The 16,427-nt window shown below is 47.9% G+C and overlaps 1 protein-coding gene across 3 annotated transcripts in view; it reads left to right on the top strand.

The window, feature by feature from the left end:
• The window catches only part of Mta3 (metastasis associated 1 family member 3), a 126,619-nt gene extending 112,251 nt beyond the window's left edge, over positions 1 to 14,368 (top strand). The window contains exons 16-17 of one of the 3 annotated variants that reach the window (XM_038318725.1): positions 12,301 to 12,492; positions 14,097 to 14,368. In XM_038318725.1, coding sequence (XP_038174653.1) covers positions 12,301 to 12,458 — 158 coding nt within the window. In that variant the 3' untranslated portion in view covers positions 12,459 to 12,492; positions 14,097 to 14,368. Of the gene's footprint in view, positions 1 to 9,124; positions 9,183 to 12,300; positions 12,493 to 14,096 lie in introns of those variants that run through there. The other 2 variants (XM_038318727.1, XM_038318726.1) reach the window with 2 other exon arrangements.
• The last annotated feature ends 2,059 nt before the right edge of the window (positions 14,369 to 16,427 follow it).

Below are 16,427 nucleotides of genomic sequence, written 5' to 3'. Positions count from 1 at the left end.
TCCATCCCCAGTGACCTACTTCCTCCAGGGCCACTATGTGGGAACTGAGTGTTCCTGTGAACCTGTCGGGGACAGTTCACATTCAGACCACAGCAGCAGGCAAGCACTCTGCCAGGGAGGTGCATCCCCAGCCCTTCGTCTGTCCTTACAGTCACCAATGTTGGAATACCCACGTTAGGAAGTCTTCCTTCGCTCCTCTCTGAGGCCATTCGAGAGCCGGGTCCAGCCCTGTATCGCAGCTGTGGTGGTCTTTTCAGCCCCTGATGCTCACTGTCGTGGGTCACTACCTCTTTGAAGCTTTACCTGTGGGAGACCCTCTCTGGAGTGGTTTGTCCCATTTCTCTCTGAACGCATGCCATTGCAGGGCCACTGCTTCTGTGCTCTGGAGAGGACACATGGGCACAACATGGTGAGTTCTCGATGCCATACTGACAGGGCCAGCACCTTCCTGGGGAAAGGCATCTGCTTCATCCTCCAAAGACACTTGGTTATTGAAACTCTTCCTCCTTCAAAGCTCTTTGATCTGCTGTCACAGCTTGGAAAGGAGGCTGGTGACAGTGTGTCTTTGTGGTGGGCTAAAGTAACCCATATCTTCTCATTCAGTTCATACAAGAAGATTTTGGGGGTGGGGATTGCCAGGGAATTTGTTTTGCATACCATTGTAGCTATGTGCTTAGCCCTGTGCCAGGCACTCGGGTGTGCAATATAAATTATACAAAGGAAAATGGACCTAGGGGAGCAGATTGTAATTTTCCCAGTTACCAGATATGGCGAGCGACACAGACGGACTACAGCTCAGGTACAGCTACTTTCTGAGTCAGCTCTAGTGATTGCTAGAGCAAGCAGAGTGTGTGCTGGTGCACACCCAGCACCCAGCACTCAGGACGAAGAGGTGGGAGGGATCTTCAGCTGTAGACCTGCCTGTGTTACGTACCAGACTCTATCTTAAAGCAGAAGGGGTTGGAGAGACAGCTCAATGGTTAGCACATATGCCTCTTGCAGAAGGTACAGCACCCATGCCAGGGGCTTGCAACAGCCTCTACCTTCAGCTTCCTCTTCTGCCCCCCACAGTCACTGCAGCCATGGGCACATAGCCTCTCACACACATGCTTAAAAACTTAAATGCTTCTTTATATTTTTGCTTGTGAGCTCAGCCTTCCTTTAATGGCTGAGCCTTCTCTCCAGTCCTAAAATGTTTTTTTTAAGCAATATGGGTAAATACAGAAACTCTATAAGCTATTTTAACAGCTAATTTAACTTCTTATGAAGTCGATAGAACAACACAGAACAAACAGATCGACTATCTTGGTGGGATACAGGAAACAGGTGTGTATATTCTTGGATTGAGAGGGCTCAAGAAAGCGGAATTATCCCAATTTAGAAACTTAAGATGCACCTCTTTAATCCCAGCACTGAGGAAGCAGGTGTAACTCTTGGGTTCAAGGCCAGCCTGATCTACGTAGTGAGTTCCAGGGAAGCCAGGGCTATCCAGAGAAACCCTGCCTTGAAAAAAAGAAAGGAGGAGGAGGAAGAAGAAGAGGAAGACGAGGAATAAACAGCAGCCCAAGTGACCCCCGCAGCCCTGCTTGGGGAGCACTGCAGGAGCCTCCAGGGGTGAGGAGGTGGCCTCTCTCGGGATGTGTGGTGGATCTAGGTTTGGGACTGGAACTGCTCCTAAATCTGCCTGGGTGTGGCTGATTTGAACAGGAAGGAGCCTTGTGGCTCTCTAGCATCCCCTTCTGGGAGAAGAGGGAACCTGTGGCAAAAGAAATTTTTTTTAGAGACCTGGTCTCAAGTGTCAGGAAGCCTTGAGAATGTTGGGAGTGGAACCAAGAGACCAGACTGTTACAGAAATAAATGCCCAGTGTACCCTACACTGGAAACAACCACCCCGTTTCTTATTCTCTCAGGACACGGGTCCTGACTAACTCAGCGCTGGAAAGTATGTGGTCACTGTTGAGTTCTCAGGGCATAGTTAGCATTCAGAGTAGTTACAGACTCATGGGAAAGACTTGCCCTGTGTGCTACAATAATGAAATCAGTTAGCACAGCTACTTAATTAGCAGAGCACACTGTCGAGGGTGTTGATAGATGGAACTAATTTGGCTGGAAACAACCTGCTTCTACTGGATGTTTCCTCCTCCCAGCTTCCTGTCTCCTCCCCCCCCACCTCTTCTCCCACCCTTGCCTTTCCATCTCATTCTTTTCTTTTAGGCAGAAAAAAAGTTGTTTAGCTTATGATTCCATGGGCTTCAGAGTCCACATCCCTCGGTTCTGTAGTTCTAGGCTTGTGGCAAAGTTGGAACATCGTGGTAGCAGAACATGGTGGCATTGTTCACCTCAGTGGCAGATGGCATGCAAAGGTGTTTCCAGTTCCTGATGGTGGAAACCCTCAATATTTGCAAGAAAAAAGGATTTTCCCAGGCACTTTTTAAAAAATGATTTTTTTTCCTTTAGACAAGAATTCACATATCCCAGGCTTCCCTCAATCTCCATAAATAGCCACGGACCCCCTTGAACGTGTGGTTATCCTGCCTCCACCTCCTGAGTGCGGGAGTGTGTCCAGCACTGGGGACCTGACCCAAGGCTTTGTGCATGCTGGGGAAGCAGTCTAACAGCTAAGCTACGTCCTAGGCCCTCCAAAACAAACAGTTTCTTACTGCTTTCTTGAGAGTCGCTGTCTTTTACCTGTCCCCAGTGTAGAGTAGGAAGACAATCATGCAGGTGCTCAGTTAAGTCAGCCCTAAGGCGCTGGGCCACACACAGCCTGTCCCCACCCTGTAAAGATGGACTCCCACATCAGAAGCCTCAGTCCAAGGAGCAGGGATGACATAGTCAGCTTGAAAGTCATACGCCTGCAGGTGCCTTGTTGGTGCGGTCTGTGCCGTGCCCTGTACCCTCACACCCATTTTCTGTCGCACATAGTGGTGCTCTGATGTCATTGGTGTTGCTGGCAGACAGAACCTGCCATGCGGGACCCACTCAGGGAGTGCCAAGTACTCAGGGGTAGGCCTTTTAAGGGAAGCTCTCTGTGTCTCTCTGGGAGCCCGAGAGAGGGCAGGAGGGGAGATGGGTACATCTGTGCTGTGGGCAGTGGAGACAGGCAGCCAAGTGTTTGCAGGACCTGGACTCAAACTCAGACTTCTCTAATGGCTCCCATGAGGCCTTGGGTGACTCGCTTGGCTTCTCTGCACTGTTTCTTCTCTGACTCTGTAACGTGAGGATCACAGTTGCCTTACAGAACTATTCTCATGATTAAATTTTTCACACTTTGTGTCGCTTCACCATCCTCACACTTTATGATGTAAGTGACTTTTTGATTGGTTGGTTGGTTGGTTTTAGTTTTTGAACTAGAGTTTCACTGTGTAGCCTTGGCTGCTCTGGAACTTGCTCTGTAGACCAGGCTGGGCTCGAACTCACCGAGATCCTCCTGCCTCTGCCTCCCGAGTACTGGAATTAAAGGCATGCACCACCACTGCCCCACTTATGATGTAAATGTGAAATTTGCATTTTTGTAGTGGAAAAAAAATTGGACAGCTCAGAGAGGTTAAGTGATTTGCCCAAGGTCATATTGTTAACAAGTAGCTACAGTGGGATTTGAACTCCCAACTTATGTTGTCTTCCAGATGCATAAGGACCCTAGGGTGTATTGTGTGAGGCATGTTCATGGGGTATGTTGATTGTTTCCTGGGTGTAAGACATGAGTGTCTGTTGGCAAATACACAGGAAAACACAGTAGGTATTGGTATCTTGTGGTTTTGTTCCATTTGCCTTTTGCTCAGACTATGAAGTAAATGTCTAACAAAGCCTGTTCTCTCTATCTCTACTCTCTGCAGCCTCCCCGTCCGTATCTTGCCCCCAGTAGCATTCCAATTCCTGTGTCCAGAAGGGACAGGGAAAAAAGAATAGAAGGTGCAATGTGTCTAAATTAAACCAGATACTTCCCTGCAGCCTCTGCCCTATACTTGGTGTTGAGTAGTGTTCAGGTTCTATCTCCAGGGCCGGGGCTGCAGCTTGGTGGGTAGGAAGGCTAGAACCCACCTTTTCTAAAAGGGGTGGAGAGAACTGGGTGTGCTAGTGCCCGCCTTGATCCCAGCACTTGGGAAGCAGAGGCAGGCAGATCTCTGAGTTAAAGGCCAGCCTGGTCTACAGAGTGATTTCCAAGACAGCCAGGACTATACAGAGAAACAGCGTGAAAACCAAAAATGGGTGGGTGGGGAGGAGGACATGCTGGATAGATGGCTCAACAGTTAAGAGCACTGGCCACTCTTCCTGAGGAAGAACTTTGGGCTTGGATTACCAGAGCCTTTATGGCAGACCACAACCATCTGTAAGTCCAGTTTCAGGGGATCACATGACCTTTCCAAGGACACCAGGCACTTTTGTGGTACACAGACATACATGTAGATAAAACATTCATAAAAAAGTAAATAAATAATTTTTAATACACCCGCTCATAATCCCAGCTCAAGGGAGGCCAATCCCTTGGGCTCCCTGACCTACTTGATGAGCTCCAGGGCACCGTCTCAAAAATAAATAAATAAATAAATTAATTAATTAATATTAAAAAGGTAGGTGGCACCTAAGAAGTGATACCCAAGGTAGACTTCTGGTGTACATGTATGCACATGTATACACGAACACACATACACATACAGGGGGGTATGGAAGATTAGCTTCCAGTGGGTGTGGTGGTACACACCTCTAATCCCAGCACTTGAAAGGTGAAGCAGGAGGGTCAGGAGTTCGAGGCCTTCTTTTGCCAAGTAGCAAGTTTGAGGACAGCCTGGGCTACATTGAGATCCTATCACAAGAAAAGGAGAAAGACTTGGAAAATTGCTATTAAAGTTTTATTTGAAAAATGAAAAAAATGAAAGCTAAGATATCAACTAGTTTTGTAGCCTTGTGAATTATATATCATATATAAATTAAATGTCAGCTTGTTTCTTATAGCTATATCTCTTTTTTTTTTATTCATAGACTATTTCATCCATGCATTTAATGAATTTGGGTCATCTTTGCTACCACCCTTTCCTCTTTCCACTGAATCCCCTCCTCCCAACATGTCCCCTTCCTACCTTTTTGTCTTCTGTATTTTTGTGACCCAGTGAGTTTAATTATCCAGGCTCACAAGAGCACAAATGGGGGAGTATTCACTGGAACATGGTCCTCTCTTGTACAGGTAACCTCAGCTACGTTGAGTTCATGAGTGTAGTGGCCATGTCATGCCTTAGCTACACACACACACACACACACACACACACACACACACACACACACACACTCATATTTTTCCCACTGCTGGGAACTGAACTTGGGGCTCTGTACTTACTACACAAGTGATCTACCACTGAGTTACGTGCCCAGCTATCTTTATTGCTTACCCCAAAATGTGGTCCCCCTACCGTGGCTCCGGGGCCACTCAGTGCTTTTCCCTTACAGGCCCAGCTCCTGAGGAAGCAGAGATAGATAGTTGTTATGTTCCGTGTATATTTGCACATGAGGGGTGTGGCATCTACAGAGACATTGCCTTTGATTAATTAATTCTAAGGAGCAACAAAGATGGGAATTAAGTTTCTGGAGAGGGCTTGCTCGCTTGTAGGCTTGTATAATTAGAAACCTACAGCAGAGGGATGGAACATCAAGATCTTCAGACAGCAAGTCTTTTTCCACAGTGAAGACTAAATCTAAAAAATAAAATCCCCGGAAAGAAGAGAGCAGATGGCCTGAGTAAGCCTCCCCGCCTCCCCTGACCTCCTGGGAAGACGCTGTCCCCTCCCACCCGTGTCAGCTGCTTGGACCTTGGTTGGTCCACTGGCCTTTCGTTACAGCACTGTGATTGCATGCTATGGCTCCATGGTCATCACATGGGGACCTGGAGGGAAATCCTGCTATGGAATGATCCTGACCATGGGCACAGCTGGAGGCGCCCTTAACCTCTGTCTAGGATGGCATGGCTACTGTCTTCGGGGTACTGAGCAAGACTCGTGTGTTGAGGAACCCAAAGCGATATGGGGTGGAGCCGGAGTAGCCGGGCAGGCAAAGGGATGGACTGTGTAATCGTCCCCTTTTTAATCCTCTCTCCTGGCTTATTTCCCCTGAGGCGGACTGCTACACTCTAGATTGTTCTTTGTCTTCTCAATTGAGTGATGTCACTTCTCGAACTCTCCCTTGGAGAAGGTATCGACTTGGGATGGCTCTCCAAGCACAATATTATGATCTGGGATGTGACGAGTGTCCTTTCCATGGCTTGCTTGTGGAACTGAGGATTCAACAAGTCCAACTGTCGGCATCCTAGCTCTGGGAAAAGGGTGGTGGCGAGAGCCACTGTGCCAGCATCGGAGCTCTGGGACTGCATCTGCTGTCTTCACAAATGCCAATAAAAATAGACTGCCGGGGACAGCGGATGGCACGCCCAGGCACGCTTGGGCCCTGGCTGCCTTCTGTCAGCAATTTTATGTCATTTCCAAAGACCACAGTTTTCTTTTTGAATGTTCTAAAACATTGCTTATAGAAGAAAGTCAAGTGTCTTTAGATTCACTTCTGGTCTTCTAGTCTCAGGTGTAGTGTCATAATGTGGCTAAATATGTATTCTAAATTCTGTATTTAAAAGACATTGTTTGGGGCTGGGGATGTCGCTGAGTTGGTAGAGTGCCTGCAGACCCCGGAGTTAATCCCTGCCACTACACAGGTTGATTGTGGCCACACATGTCTGTAATCCCAGCACTGGGGAGATAGAGGCAATGTAGAGGCCAGACTGGGCAACTAGGAGTTTGAGGAATGTGGAACAGTGGTAGATCACTTGCCTACCTGTAGCGTCCAGACTACTATGTGTACTACAGTCCTGTAGCGCCTGAACTGCGTGTGCTACAGTACTATGCCTGTAGCATACAGCCTGCACTACAGACGGTTTCACCAGCCAGGCAAGGGCCTGGAGATTGAAAGACACACACACACACACACACACAGACAGAGACATGGGTCATCCTTGAAACAAGAATATTCAGAATGTCCCTTTATTGTGTTCCAGGGCGGCTTATATTTGGTTCTTCCCTGACCAATCAATGGCCACATCCTAGCTCTCGGGATCCTTCAGCTGCAAGCCACCAGAAACCACTCCCCTGCCATCAGGGTCTTGAGCTAATAGCAGCTGCTAGCATAAGTTGCTCAGAACAGCTGCAAGCACAGGAAAACAAGGCAAAGGGTCATAGAAAATTCAGGGCCTGGGGGTCCACAGCCCCCAGCACCTACTGTGCTCGAGGCCCCAGGTCCCAGCTCTAGCAGGGCACCTACAAAAAAAGAACAAAGGGTCATCTGGCCAGGGTTTATTAAAGGTGAAGCAGTATGGTGTAGATCCTAAGTATATTGAGAGGGCTTGAAGGCTACTGGATCATTATCTGAGGATCATGGATGTTTCCACAGGCTATAAAGCCACAGGGGTAGGGATTGTATAAGAAGATAGACCCAAGGACACTAGGCATGATTAATCAGCAGCCTGGGATTTTAGAATATCTGGAAGGATCCCAGATTGGCCATCCCTGTGCTTGAGTTTGCTGATAGCACACTGTCCCCCAAAGAACACTCGTCTGTCTCTGGAGCAAATATTAACTAGTGTGTTCCCAAGAGACTAATTTGGAGCCCTCAATGGGGGGTCCTGGGAGAGTGACAGATGTGAGGGCCCATGCAGACTTCTTCAATTAAGTGTTGTTTACCTTCACAGGTCATTACTAAAGCCTTTAAACTCAATCTGACCTTGGATTTCCCCATCTTGGTAACCCTTCCTGGAGGAAACCTCAGGCTAGAGAGCTGAGTCTCAAGTATGAGAGCCTTTAGATGTTGGAAAAGCAAAGAAGGCAAAGACAGGGAAGGAATTTGGTTTCTCAAAGGTTTACCTAGGTTAGTCTCACCATCAAGACAAGGCACAGATGTCTAAGCAGCTCTTTGGATATCAGTACTGCACCATGTTTGGTTTTAAAAAATATTTTGTTGTTGTTGTTGTTCTCCTCCTCCTTCTCCTCCTCCTCCTCCTCCTCCTCCTCCTCCTCCTCCTTCTCCTTCTCCTCCTTTTTCTCCTCCTCTTCTTGTTTTAAGACAGGCTCTCTTTATGTAGTTCTGGTCATCCTGGAATTTGATATGTAGACCAGGCTGGCCTCAAACTCAGAGATCCACCCAAGACTGCCTCCCACATGCTGGGATTAAAGGTTTGCACCACCACGCCTGACTTATTTATTTTTTATGTGCATGGCTGTTTTACTTGCATGTGTGTATGTGCACCACAAGTGTTCATGGTGCCCAGAGAGACAAAAAGGGGGTGACAAATTCCCTTAGGACTGGAGTTACAGATGGGTGTAGGTGCTGGGAACGTAACCAAAGTCTGTCAAAGAGCAGTATTTGTGAGGTATTTTTCAACCTCTCAGTAATGAACGTAGATGTCCCGGTAAGTAAATATCAACCCCAGAAACCAAAGTGTAAAGGCCCCCAGGCTCCAGCAAGGAAATGGGGAAAATCTGCCTTAGTCTTTTTTTCTGTTGCTTCAGTAAAATGCATGATAAAGAAAACTTAAGATAGAAAAAGTTTATTTGGCTCACAGTTCCAGGGTATAGTGCACCATAGTGAGGAGGTCAAAGCAGCAAGAGCTGGCCGCAGCTGGTCACATGAGATCTAGAAGCAGGGAGAAGACAGAGTGAACACACTCAGTCTCCTTTCTGATGCCGCCCACCGTGGGCAGCTCTCACTTCAGTTGACATGATCAAGATAATCTCCGACGTGCCCTTGCCTGGAGGTCCTCCGGCTTCTGGAAAACTGTCTCGGCTTAACTTTCTGATCAGATTTATCTGTCTCCCCATTAGTGTGTCAGTTTTTGTTTCAAATATTTCTAAATTCTGTTGCTGCATGTATGTGCGTATACATATATTCCTTTATGTCTTTTTAACATTGTATCATTAATAGGTGACCATTATCACTTCTTATCTAATAGTCTACTTTTTCTAATATCACTAATAGGTGATCATTATCACTTCGTATCTAATAGTCTACTTTTTCTAATATCAGTTTGGCCATATCACTTTTCTGTTTTCTTTCTTTCTTTTTTTTTTTTGTTTCTTTTTTAAAAAATTGTTTTTAGGGCCGGAACGATGGCTAAGCAGGTAAAGGCACTTTCACCAAGCCTGTGACCTGAGTTTGACCCCTGGGACCCTCATGGTGAAATGAGAGAGAACCGACTCCTGCAAGTGCCCTCTGACCTCCACACGTGCACTGTGGTACGCACATGTCTACACACACACCACACACACACACACACACACACACACACACACACACACTAATAAAATGTAATGAAAATTTTATAAAAATATTTAAAAATAATAAAATGTAATGAAAATTGCCTTTAGGTGTTCGTTTTGTTTTTGCACTGTTGGAAATCAAACCCAGGAGCTCGTGCATGTCAGACAAACATCCTATCCCAGCATTCTCATATCTCAGTGTTGAACCCAAGACCTTCTGCATGCTAGCCTAGTGCTCTTTTTCTCTCTTTTTCTCTTGAGACAGCCTCACTGTGTGGCCCACTCTGGCCTCGAACTCAATCTTCCTGCGCAGTATTCTGAGTGCTGTGACCACAGGCCTGTGCTTCTTAATGAGCTTTTTCTTGTTTTATTAAATTTGAAATGAAATGATGTAACATGAGGGAGGCCAGACCTGCTTGTTGGGGTTTCTGTCCTGCCCGGTACCCCACAGCCGGCAAGCCCCAAAGAAATAACACAGATCTTTTTAAGTTATAAAGCTGATTGGCCCATTAGCTCTAACCTCTCACTGGCAACTTTCACATCTTAATTAACCCATTTTTCTGATCTATGTTAGCCATGTGGCTCAATACCTTTTTCAGTGGTTGCAGATCACATCCTGCTGCCTCGGTGGTCTGGGCAGGAGAGGGAGGAATCAACTTCCTCCTTCCCAGAGTTCTCCTGTTTTCATTACGTCATTTCCACATCCTGTCTGGCTTTCCCGCTTATACTTTCTGCCTGGCCAATCAGCATTTTATTTAAAACATGAGTGACAGATTACAGACAATTCTCCCACACCAAAATGAATCAAACAGCATCCTCAAAGCCAGTGTACATCATTCCATCACAGGTTTGAAAAGTCCATAAAGGGGTATTCTGTTACCATTTTAATTAATTGACTACTTAATTAGTTAAATTTTGAGGCTGGATCTCTGTAGCCCAGGCTGGCCTGGAACTCAAAGAGATCCACCTGTCTCTGCCTCTTGACTGCTGGAATTAAAGGTGTGTGCACCATGCTTATCCCGCTAGTCCTTTGATATTTATGTGTTTATTTCTTTATATTTTAGACAGGGCTTACCAGTGTGTGTAATGTGGAGGCCAAGGTCAGTGTTGGGAATCATGAGCAACTCTTCCACTTCACTGAGGCAGGGGCTTTCAATCAAGCCCAATATGACTACTCTTGCTAACCAGCTCTTTCTGGGTATCCCCATATCCCATTTGCAAGGTTGGGATTACAGACAGACCATGATGCCAACCTGGCATTTTTTGTAGCTTCTGGAGATCCAAAGTCTGGCCCCCATGCAACTACTGAGCCATCTCTGGAGGCTTAAAGCAGTGGTTCTCAACCTTCTCAAATGACCCTTTCAAAGGCGTCACTAAGACCATTGGAAAATACAGATAGTTACACCATGATTAATAATTGTAGCCAAACTACAGTGAAATAATTTTATCATTGGGGGTCACCACAACGTTGTTATTGTTGTTATTGTGTTGTTTAATACACCCTGTATTAAAGGGTTGTGGGATTAGGAAGGTTGGAAACCACTGGTTTAAAGAGCAGAGATATTTGGATTTGCTTAGCCTTGTGGTTTTCAATGGGAAAAATTATGTTATTAACCCAGCCCCTGTAAGTCGGTAGAAATTAAACTGCCAATTTTCTACCTTCCCAACACAGGTGCTGCTAATGTCCCTCTCAAATTATTGAAACCCCCTCCCATCTTTCCCAGTGAGCTTTGTACCTCCCTCTGTACTTACAGGTCAGGAACAAGCCTGTGATGGAGGGGGTGTAAGAACATCTGAGGGCTCCCCAAGTCCTTTTCCTTTTTAAGGTGTCCTCCTCCAGTTTCCAGCTGTATAGACAGCCTTAAACTCTCACCTCTGCCGGCTCATCCCGGCTAGACCACAGCTCTCTGCCTAGTGAGCTCCCTCGTGTCATTGCTGCAGGAAGCCAGCAGCTGAGAGTAGCCCTCACCTAGTTCCCCCGTTGTCTTAGGCTCACAACCTCATCACTACCTCCAAATAGTTGAGGGATTTTGTTATTGTTGTTGTTTGTTTGTTTAATTTTTCCAAGATTTGATTGGGTGAAGAGTTAGTCCAATATAAATTAACCTACCATTCCAGGAATCAGAATACCATCACCCTTCCATGCCTCTCTACCTTGGTCTTCCTGGTTTAAAGATTTAAAAAAAAAATCTTGCTGTTTATGCTTTATGAAAACTCTTTTGTTGCTTCCCAGAGGACACTGATAATGTCTTGGTTTTTATGTTTGATCTCTAGCATTTGTGTTAGAGATTTTCTTCTGGTTGCCCAAGGGCTGGCAGAGTGCCTGCCTAGCACAGGTAAGGCCCTGGGTATTGCAATACTGCAGAAAACACCCACTGGGGTGTTGAGTTTAAATGGTAGCTCAGTGGCTCCAAAGGCCAGCATCTTGACACATGCACTCCTCAGGGCACATGCTCAGCTGCCTGCACTCTGGAAGCTCCCCAGGAACGTGGCTGAAGGGTCACCACTTAAAGCCCACTCACCTGCTCTCTCAAATGCGCTTGACACCTGTTATCTCAGACACACACAGCCGTGGTGGGAAGCAGTCAGTTGCCCGTGGACTTGGGCTCCGGAGAGCCCTGGAATGCTTCTCCAGCCCCTGTCAGCTCATCTTACTTCCGTCGTCCCCCTCCAATTCCTAGTATCACTTTCTGAGCCCTTTGAGGACTCTTTGAACTGGGCTCTCAGGTTCACAGTCAGCCTTAGGTCTAACTTTTGGGCGCGCGCGTACATGTGTGTGTGCGTTTGTGCATCTGTGTGTGTGCATGTGTGTGTGTGTTTGTGTGCACACATGCTCTCATACATGCATACATGTGAGGCCACACATAGAAAGGACAACTCCCTTCACTGGGTTCTAGGGATCAAACCCAGGTCATCAGACTTGCACACAAGTGAGTGCCTTTTACCTCCCGAGCCGTCTCACTGGCCCAGGTCTAGTTTCTTAAATACACAGTCTCACTCGCCATCTGCTTTCCAGCCTCCAAGATTCGGATGGTGAATTCTCTGGTTTTCGGCAGGGGAGGACATGAACTCGGAAGCCTGCAACTAGAGACTGTAAAAGAGATTGCTTTTGTGGCATCGGTTGGTCAGAGGGCAGAGTCTCCGAGTCCACGGGCTTCAAGCACTTCTGAGTAGTCAAACCAATAGGGAACATTTGGCAGAAAACAAAGTAAGTGCTTATGATTCGGAGTTAGCCATGACCAAAGTGGCCGGAGTAAATAAACACATTTGCTCATGAGCAGAAAGATAAATGACCCAGGCTACCTCGAGACTTGGGGATTAGACCTTTTCCTGGGGCCGTCTGCTACTGCTGCCTTGTGTACCTGGAGTCCTTAAGGCGCCCATTGTTCTTGCTTCAGGGAAATGTGTTGGGGCTGGGGAAGGTCTGGAAAGGAAGGAAGGAAGGAAGAAGGAAGGAAGGAAGGAAGGAAGGAAGGAAGGAAGGAAGGAAGGAAGGAAGGAAGGAAGGAAATGGCAGCCCCATGAGGGCCGATGTGAGCACTGGGACTCAGCTGGGATATTTAGAGGTGGTGTGTCTCAGCCAGTGTGGGGAAAGCGGGTATGAGCCTGGACTCCATATTCCAAGCAAACAACTAACAGAGAGGGTTGCTCTGAACCCCAAACAGGCAAGTTCAGCAAAACTTCACCACGGTAGGTCAGAAACATGGCCTCTGTGTACTCTATTCAAGCAGGTGGTCCTTTTCTGTTGGGACGAGTGAATAACAGAGTCCGTACCTTCCCCATTGAATGTGTGGGAGCAGACTTCTGAGAGATATTGGCACACTCATAACTCAGACCTTGAAATATACTCTTTGGGGGCTGTTACTAGAACATTGGGCTGGATGGAGAATGGGAGGCTCAGTGAGGTGGGAAAAACTTGATCTGAGTTCAAATCTTGCCTCTGGTGTACTCACTGTATGCCCTTAAGCAAGTGCTCAGTCTTTCTGATCTTCCTAAGGTTCTGGCAATGGTTAAAGCAATTACATAACACACAAGAGGACCAGGAAAGTAGCTGTTTATTGATTTCTGAACCGAATTTGAGCCTCTTAACACATTTGATGAGTCCCTATTGGATACCAGGCTGTGCATATGTGTTCCCAGAAGTCTCATGAAGTGATGCTCTAGCTGAGCCCCATCCTCTGTCCCTCAGGATCAAACCTGTAAAAGTGAACATTTTGGTTCTGCCTGGGCTGCAGTGAGTGATGGGAGAAAATGTCCAGGCATCCTCTACACCCTGCTGTGTAGTGGAAGACAGCAGGCGATAATGCTGGCAGCCATGTCTGTTGCTCAGTTCGTTTCTGTCACGTGTCCAGATGTGCAGCGTTGACAGAGTCAGGGCGGTTCAGACACCGTGACACTTGGGGCTCCAAGTGTCTCCTGCAGAGTGTATTTAAACCCCTGAGGGTTGACATCACGGTGATTACAACGGCTGAAGACAGTGTGGACTGCTCCCAGGTGGGTGTGCTCACTTCCTCCAAACCGGCAGGAAGTTCCGGATGGCCTGTGGATGAACACAGAACCCCTGGCCAGGGGTGCAGTAGCCTCCCCAGCAGCCACTGCTCCAGCCCAAAGCTTAACTTTAATGCTTCCATGTCACTTGGACATTTTCTTGACCTAGGTGAACTTTCCCTTTGGTCTATCTCTAAACTATACTGTGAGCCATCTTTTCCCTGGCCATCACCCTGTTGGTGGGGAGGCGTCTGCCTTCTGGGTTTAGTTTGCTTCCACTTCCAGAAACCATTTAGCCTTGATCTTGTTTCTTCCCTTCTCCAGAACTTACCTGCTGCGTGTCCGACTGAGCTATCCCTATTCCATCCTGTTCTTCAAGACCTGCTGCTATTCCGCTGGTGGTCACAGCCATGCCTGGAAAAAAGGTGGCCCCTTCAGTGGGAGAGCTCTGTGTACACCCCCTTGGAGGCCTCAGGGGGCAGGGAAGAAACTGTAGGAGTGCACAATTCGTATCTGCGACTCCATGTGTGTGCCAGTGGCACCTAGCTTCCTTCCCGGAGACCTCGCTATCCCAGACTGGACCTGAGAACCGAGGCAAGCAGAGAGCCACGAGCCTCCTTGCTTCCTAGTTCTCAGCTCCCAGGAGCAGCTAGCTCAGCCATGGAGGCTGCTGAGAGCCCGGAGCCCCACTGCCCTGCATGTGTCCGTCCTACTGTTTCCTGCTGTGAAATTATGTACAGGAGGGATGTGCTGTCTTTCTGAGTGGCTTCCCCTTCAGAATGCGCCAGTGTTTCTGTGGTTCACAATACTTCCCTGCTGTTGTATTTCTTGGCTTTTTCTCCGTAGGCTGCCTTTCTCTCCTCACCGGGGAAATTACCGATTCCTATCCGCACCCTTACAGGGTTTGCTCCCCCGCTCTGTGGGGCCTCAGGGTCTGGGGCACAGACACTTCTTGGCCTTGGCCAGCCTGCAAGTGACTCTCAGCATCTGCTTTCTCACTGGAGAGGAACTGGGGTTGGACTGGTTTCCCTTCGGTCCTGGAGAGCTCTGCAGAGAGCAGGTGTCAATCACGCCGAGCGTGCACATCACTGTGACAAGCTGTTGGCCTACTGCCCTCTTCCCTTATAGCTAAACCAGCTGACAGCGCCCTATAGCCGGAGTGGAGGGGTCCTTTAGTGGGTCACAAATCCCCCCATTTTATTTTAAGTAGACTCCGTTGGGCCTGAGGGTGGGGTAAAGGATGGAAATCCTATTTGTAGATATGAATCTATGTAGATGGTTTTGTGATCCCGCATTTTTGTGAGCATATGTACAGGGGACCCTGGAGACCTGCCTATTTTACTGCCCTGGCTGCAAGCCCTCAGTGACATCCCAGATGGCTCCTCTGCCAGCCTCCACACTTAGCTGCAGTCACCAAAGTAAGTCCCTGAGCAGAGGACGTGGCCACCTCTCCATTAGCAGGGACAGGCTGTGGAGCACAGAGTCCCAGCACTGTGACAGACAACTCGAGTCTGACCTTGCAGCCACCTTGGATCCTGGCTCTTAAAACAGCTTGGTGGCTGATAGGAGGTACTCCAAGCAGCTGGTTGCAGGACAGAGTGACCACAGCTGGAATTGACCTCCCCACACCCACTGAGAAGAATAAGTTATCACAAAGATGATGGTGAAATCTAGAAGTCTGTGTTCCATGCAGCAGAGAGAAAGGGTGTGTGGTTGAGGACAATGTCAGAGTTCCTGCTGCCTTGTCCCTTGTCCTCTCCCAGTACTCTCTCTGGGGAAGAATTGCTTTTCTGCCTTTTTTTGGCAGGGTTTCTCTGTAACTTTAGAGCCTGTCCTGGAACTTGCTTTGCAGATCATCAGGCTGGCCTCGAACTCACGGAGATCCTCCTGTCTCTGCCTCCCGAGTGCTGGGATTAAAGGTGTGTACGCTGCCACTGCCCAGCTAGGAATTGCTTTTCGTCATAGGCCTCTACACAGCTATGACAAGTTGCCACCACTGCTGAGCCATGGCTTGGGGCCCTGCAGGTGGGGCCTGGGTCAGCGGTGCTCCAGGAAACATGTGCAAGTGGCTGGTATTTCCCTATAGAGTTCCCATCGGCAAAGACCCAAGAGATGGAGCATTGGCCACTGGGGTATTCCCTCTCTAAAGAAAAGAAAGAGAGAATGCAATTGTCTGTCTCTGGGCCCGCACTGGGTTTATGTGGCCTACAGACACAGGGAGAAATGCTTGCCTCCCTGCTCACCTTCCTTTATACCCTGTCACATCATGGGTGACAGCTCACCATGCTAACACTCATCCTGATGACGGAGGCCTCATTCTCTCTACCAAGTCCAAGAGGTCAGGAGAAGGTCCTCCACAGGGCTGGTAGAGGCACAGGAGGCCTTCCCTAGCCTAGGTCACAGTTAGCTTTGGAAAAAGCACAGCTCATTTTGAGCACCATGGATCCAGAATGTTCCTCCTCTCCTTGTATGTGAGAGCTGGCTCTTGCAGCCCCACCCTCCCTACATAACTAAGTAACTTGCTCCTACATAACTTGCTCCTCCTGGTAACTGGGAAGACAGGATGCTGAAGGAGTGCTCCAGGGGAAACAGGACAGGTTCCAAGGGACCTGGTCTTTTGTCTTTGCCTTTCTGAGCACTTGGTGTTGAGAAGGT

The sequence above is a fragment of the Arvicola amphibius genome, chromosome 2 (genome assembly GCF_903992535.2).
Source record: "Arvicola amphibius chromosome 2, mArvAmp1.2, whole genome shotgun sequence".
Taxonomy (NCBI): Eukaryota; Metazoa; Chordata; class Mammalia; order Rodentia; family Cricetidae; genus Arvicola; species Arvicola amphibius.
This window is presented reverse-complemented; position numbering and strand designations above follow the sequence as displayed.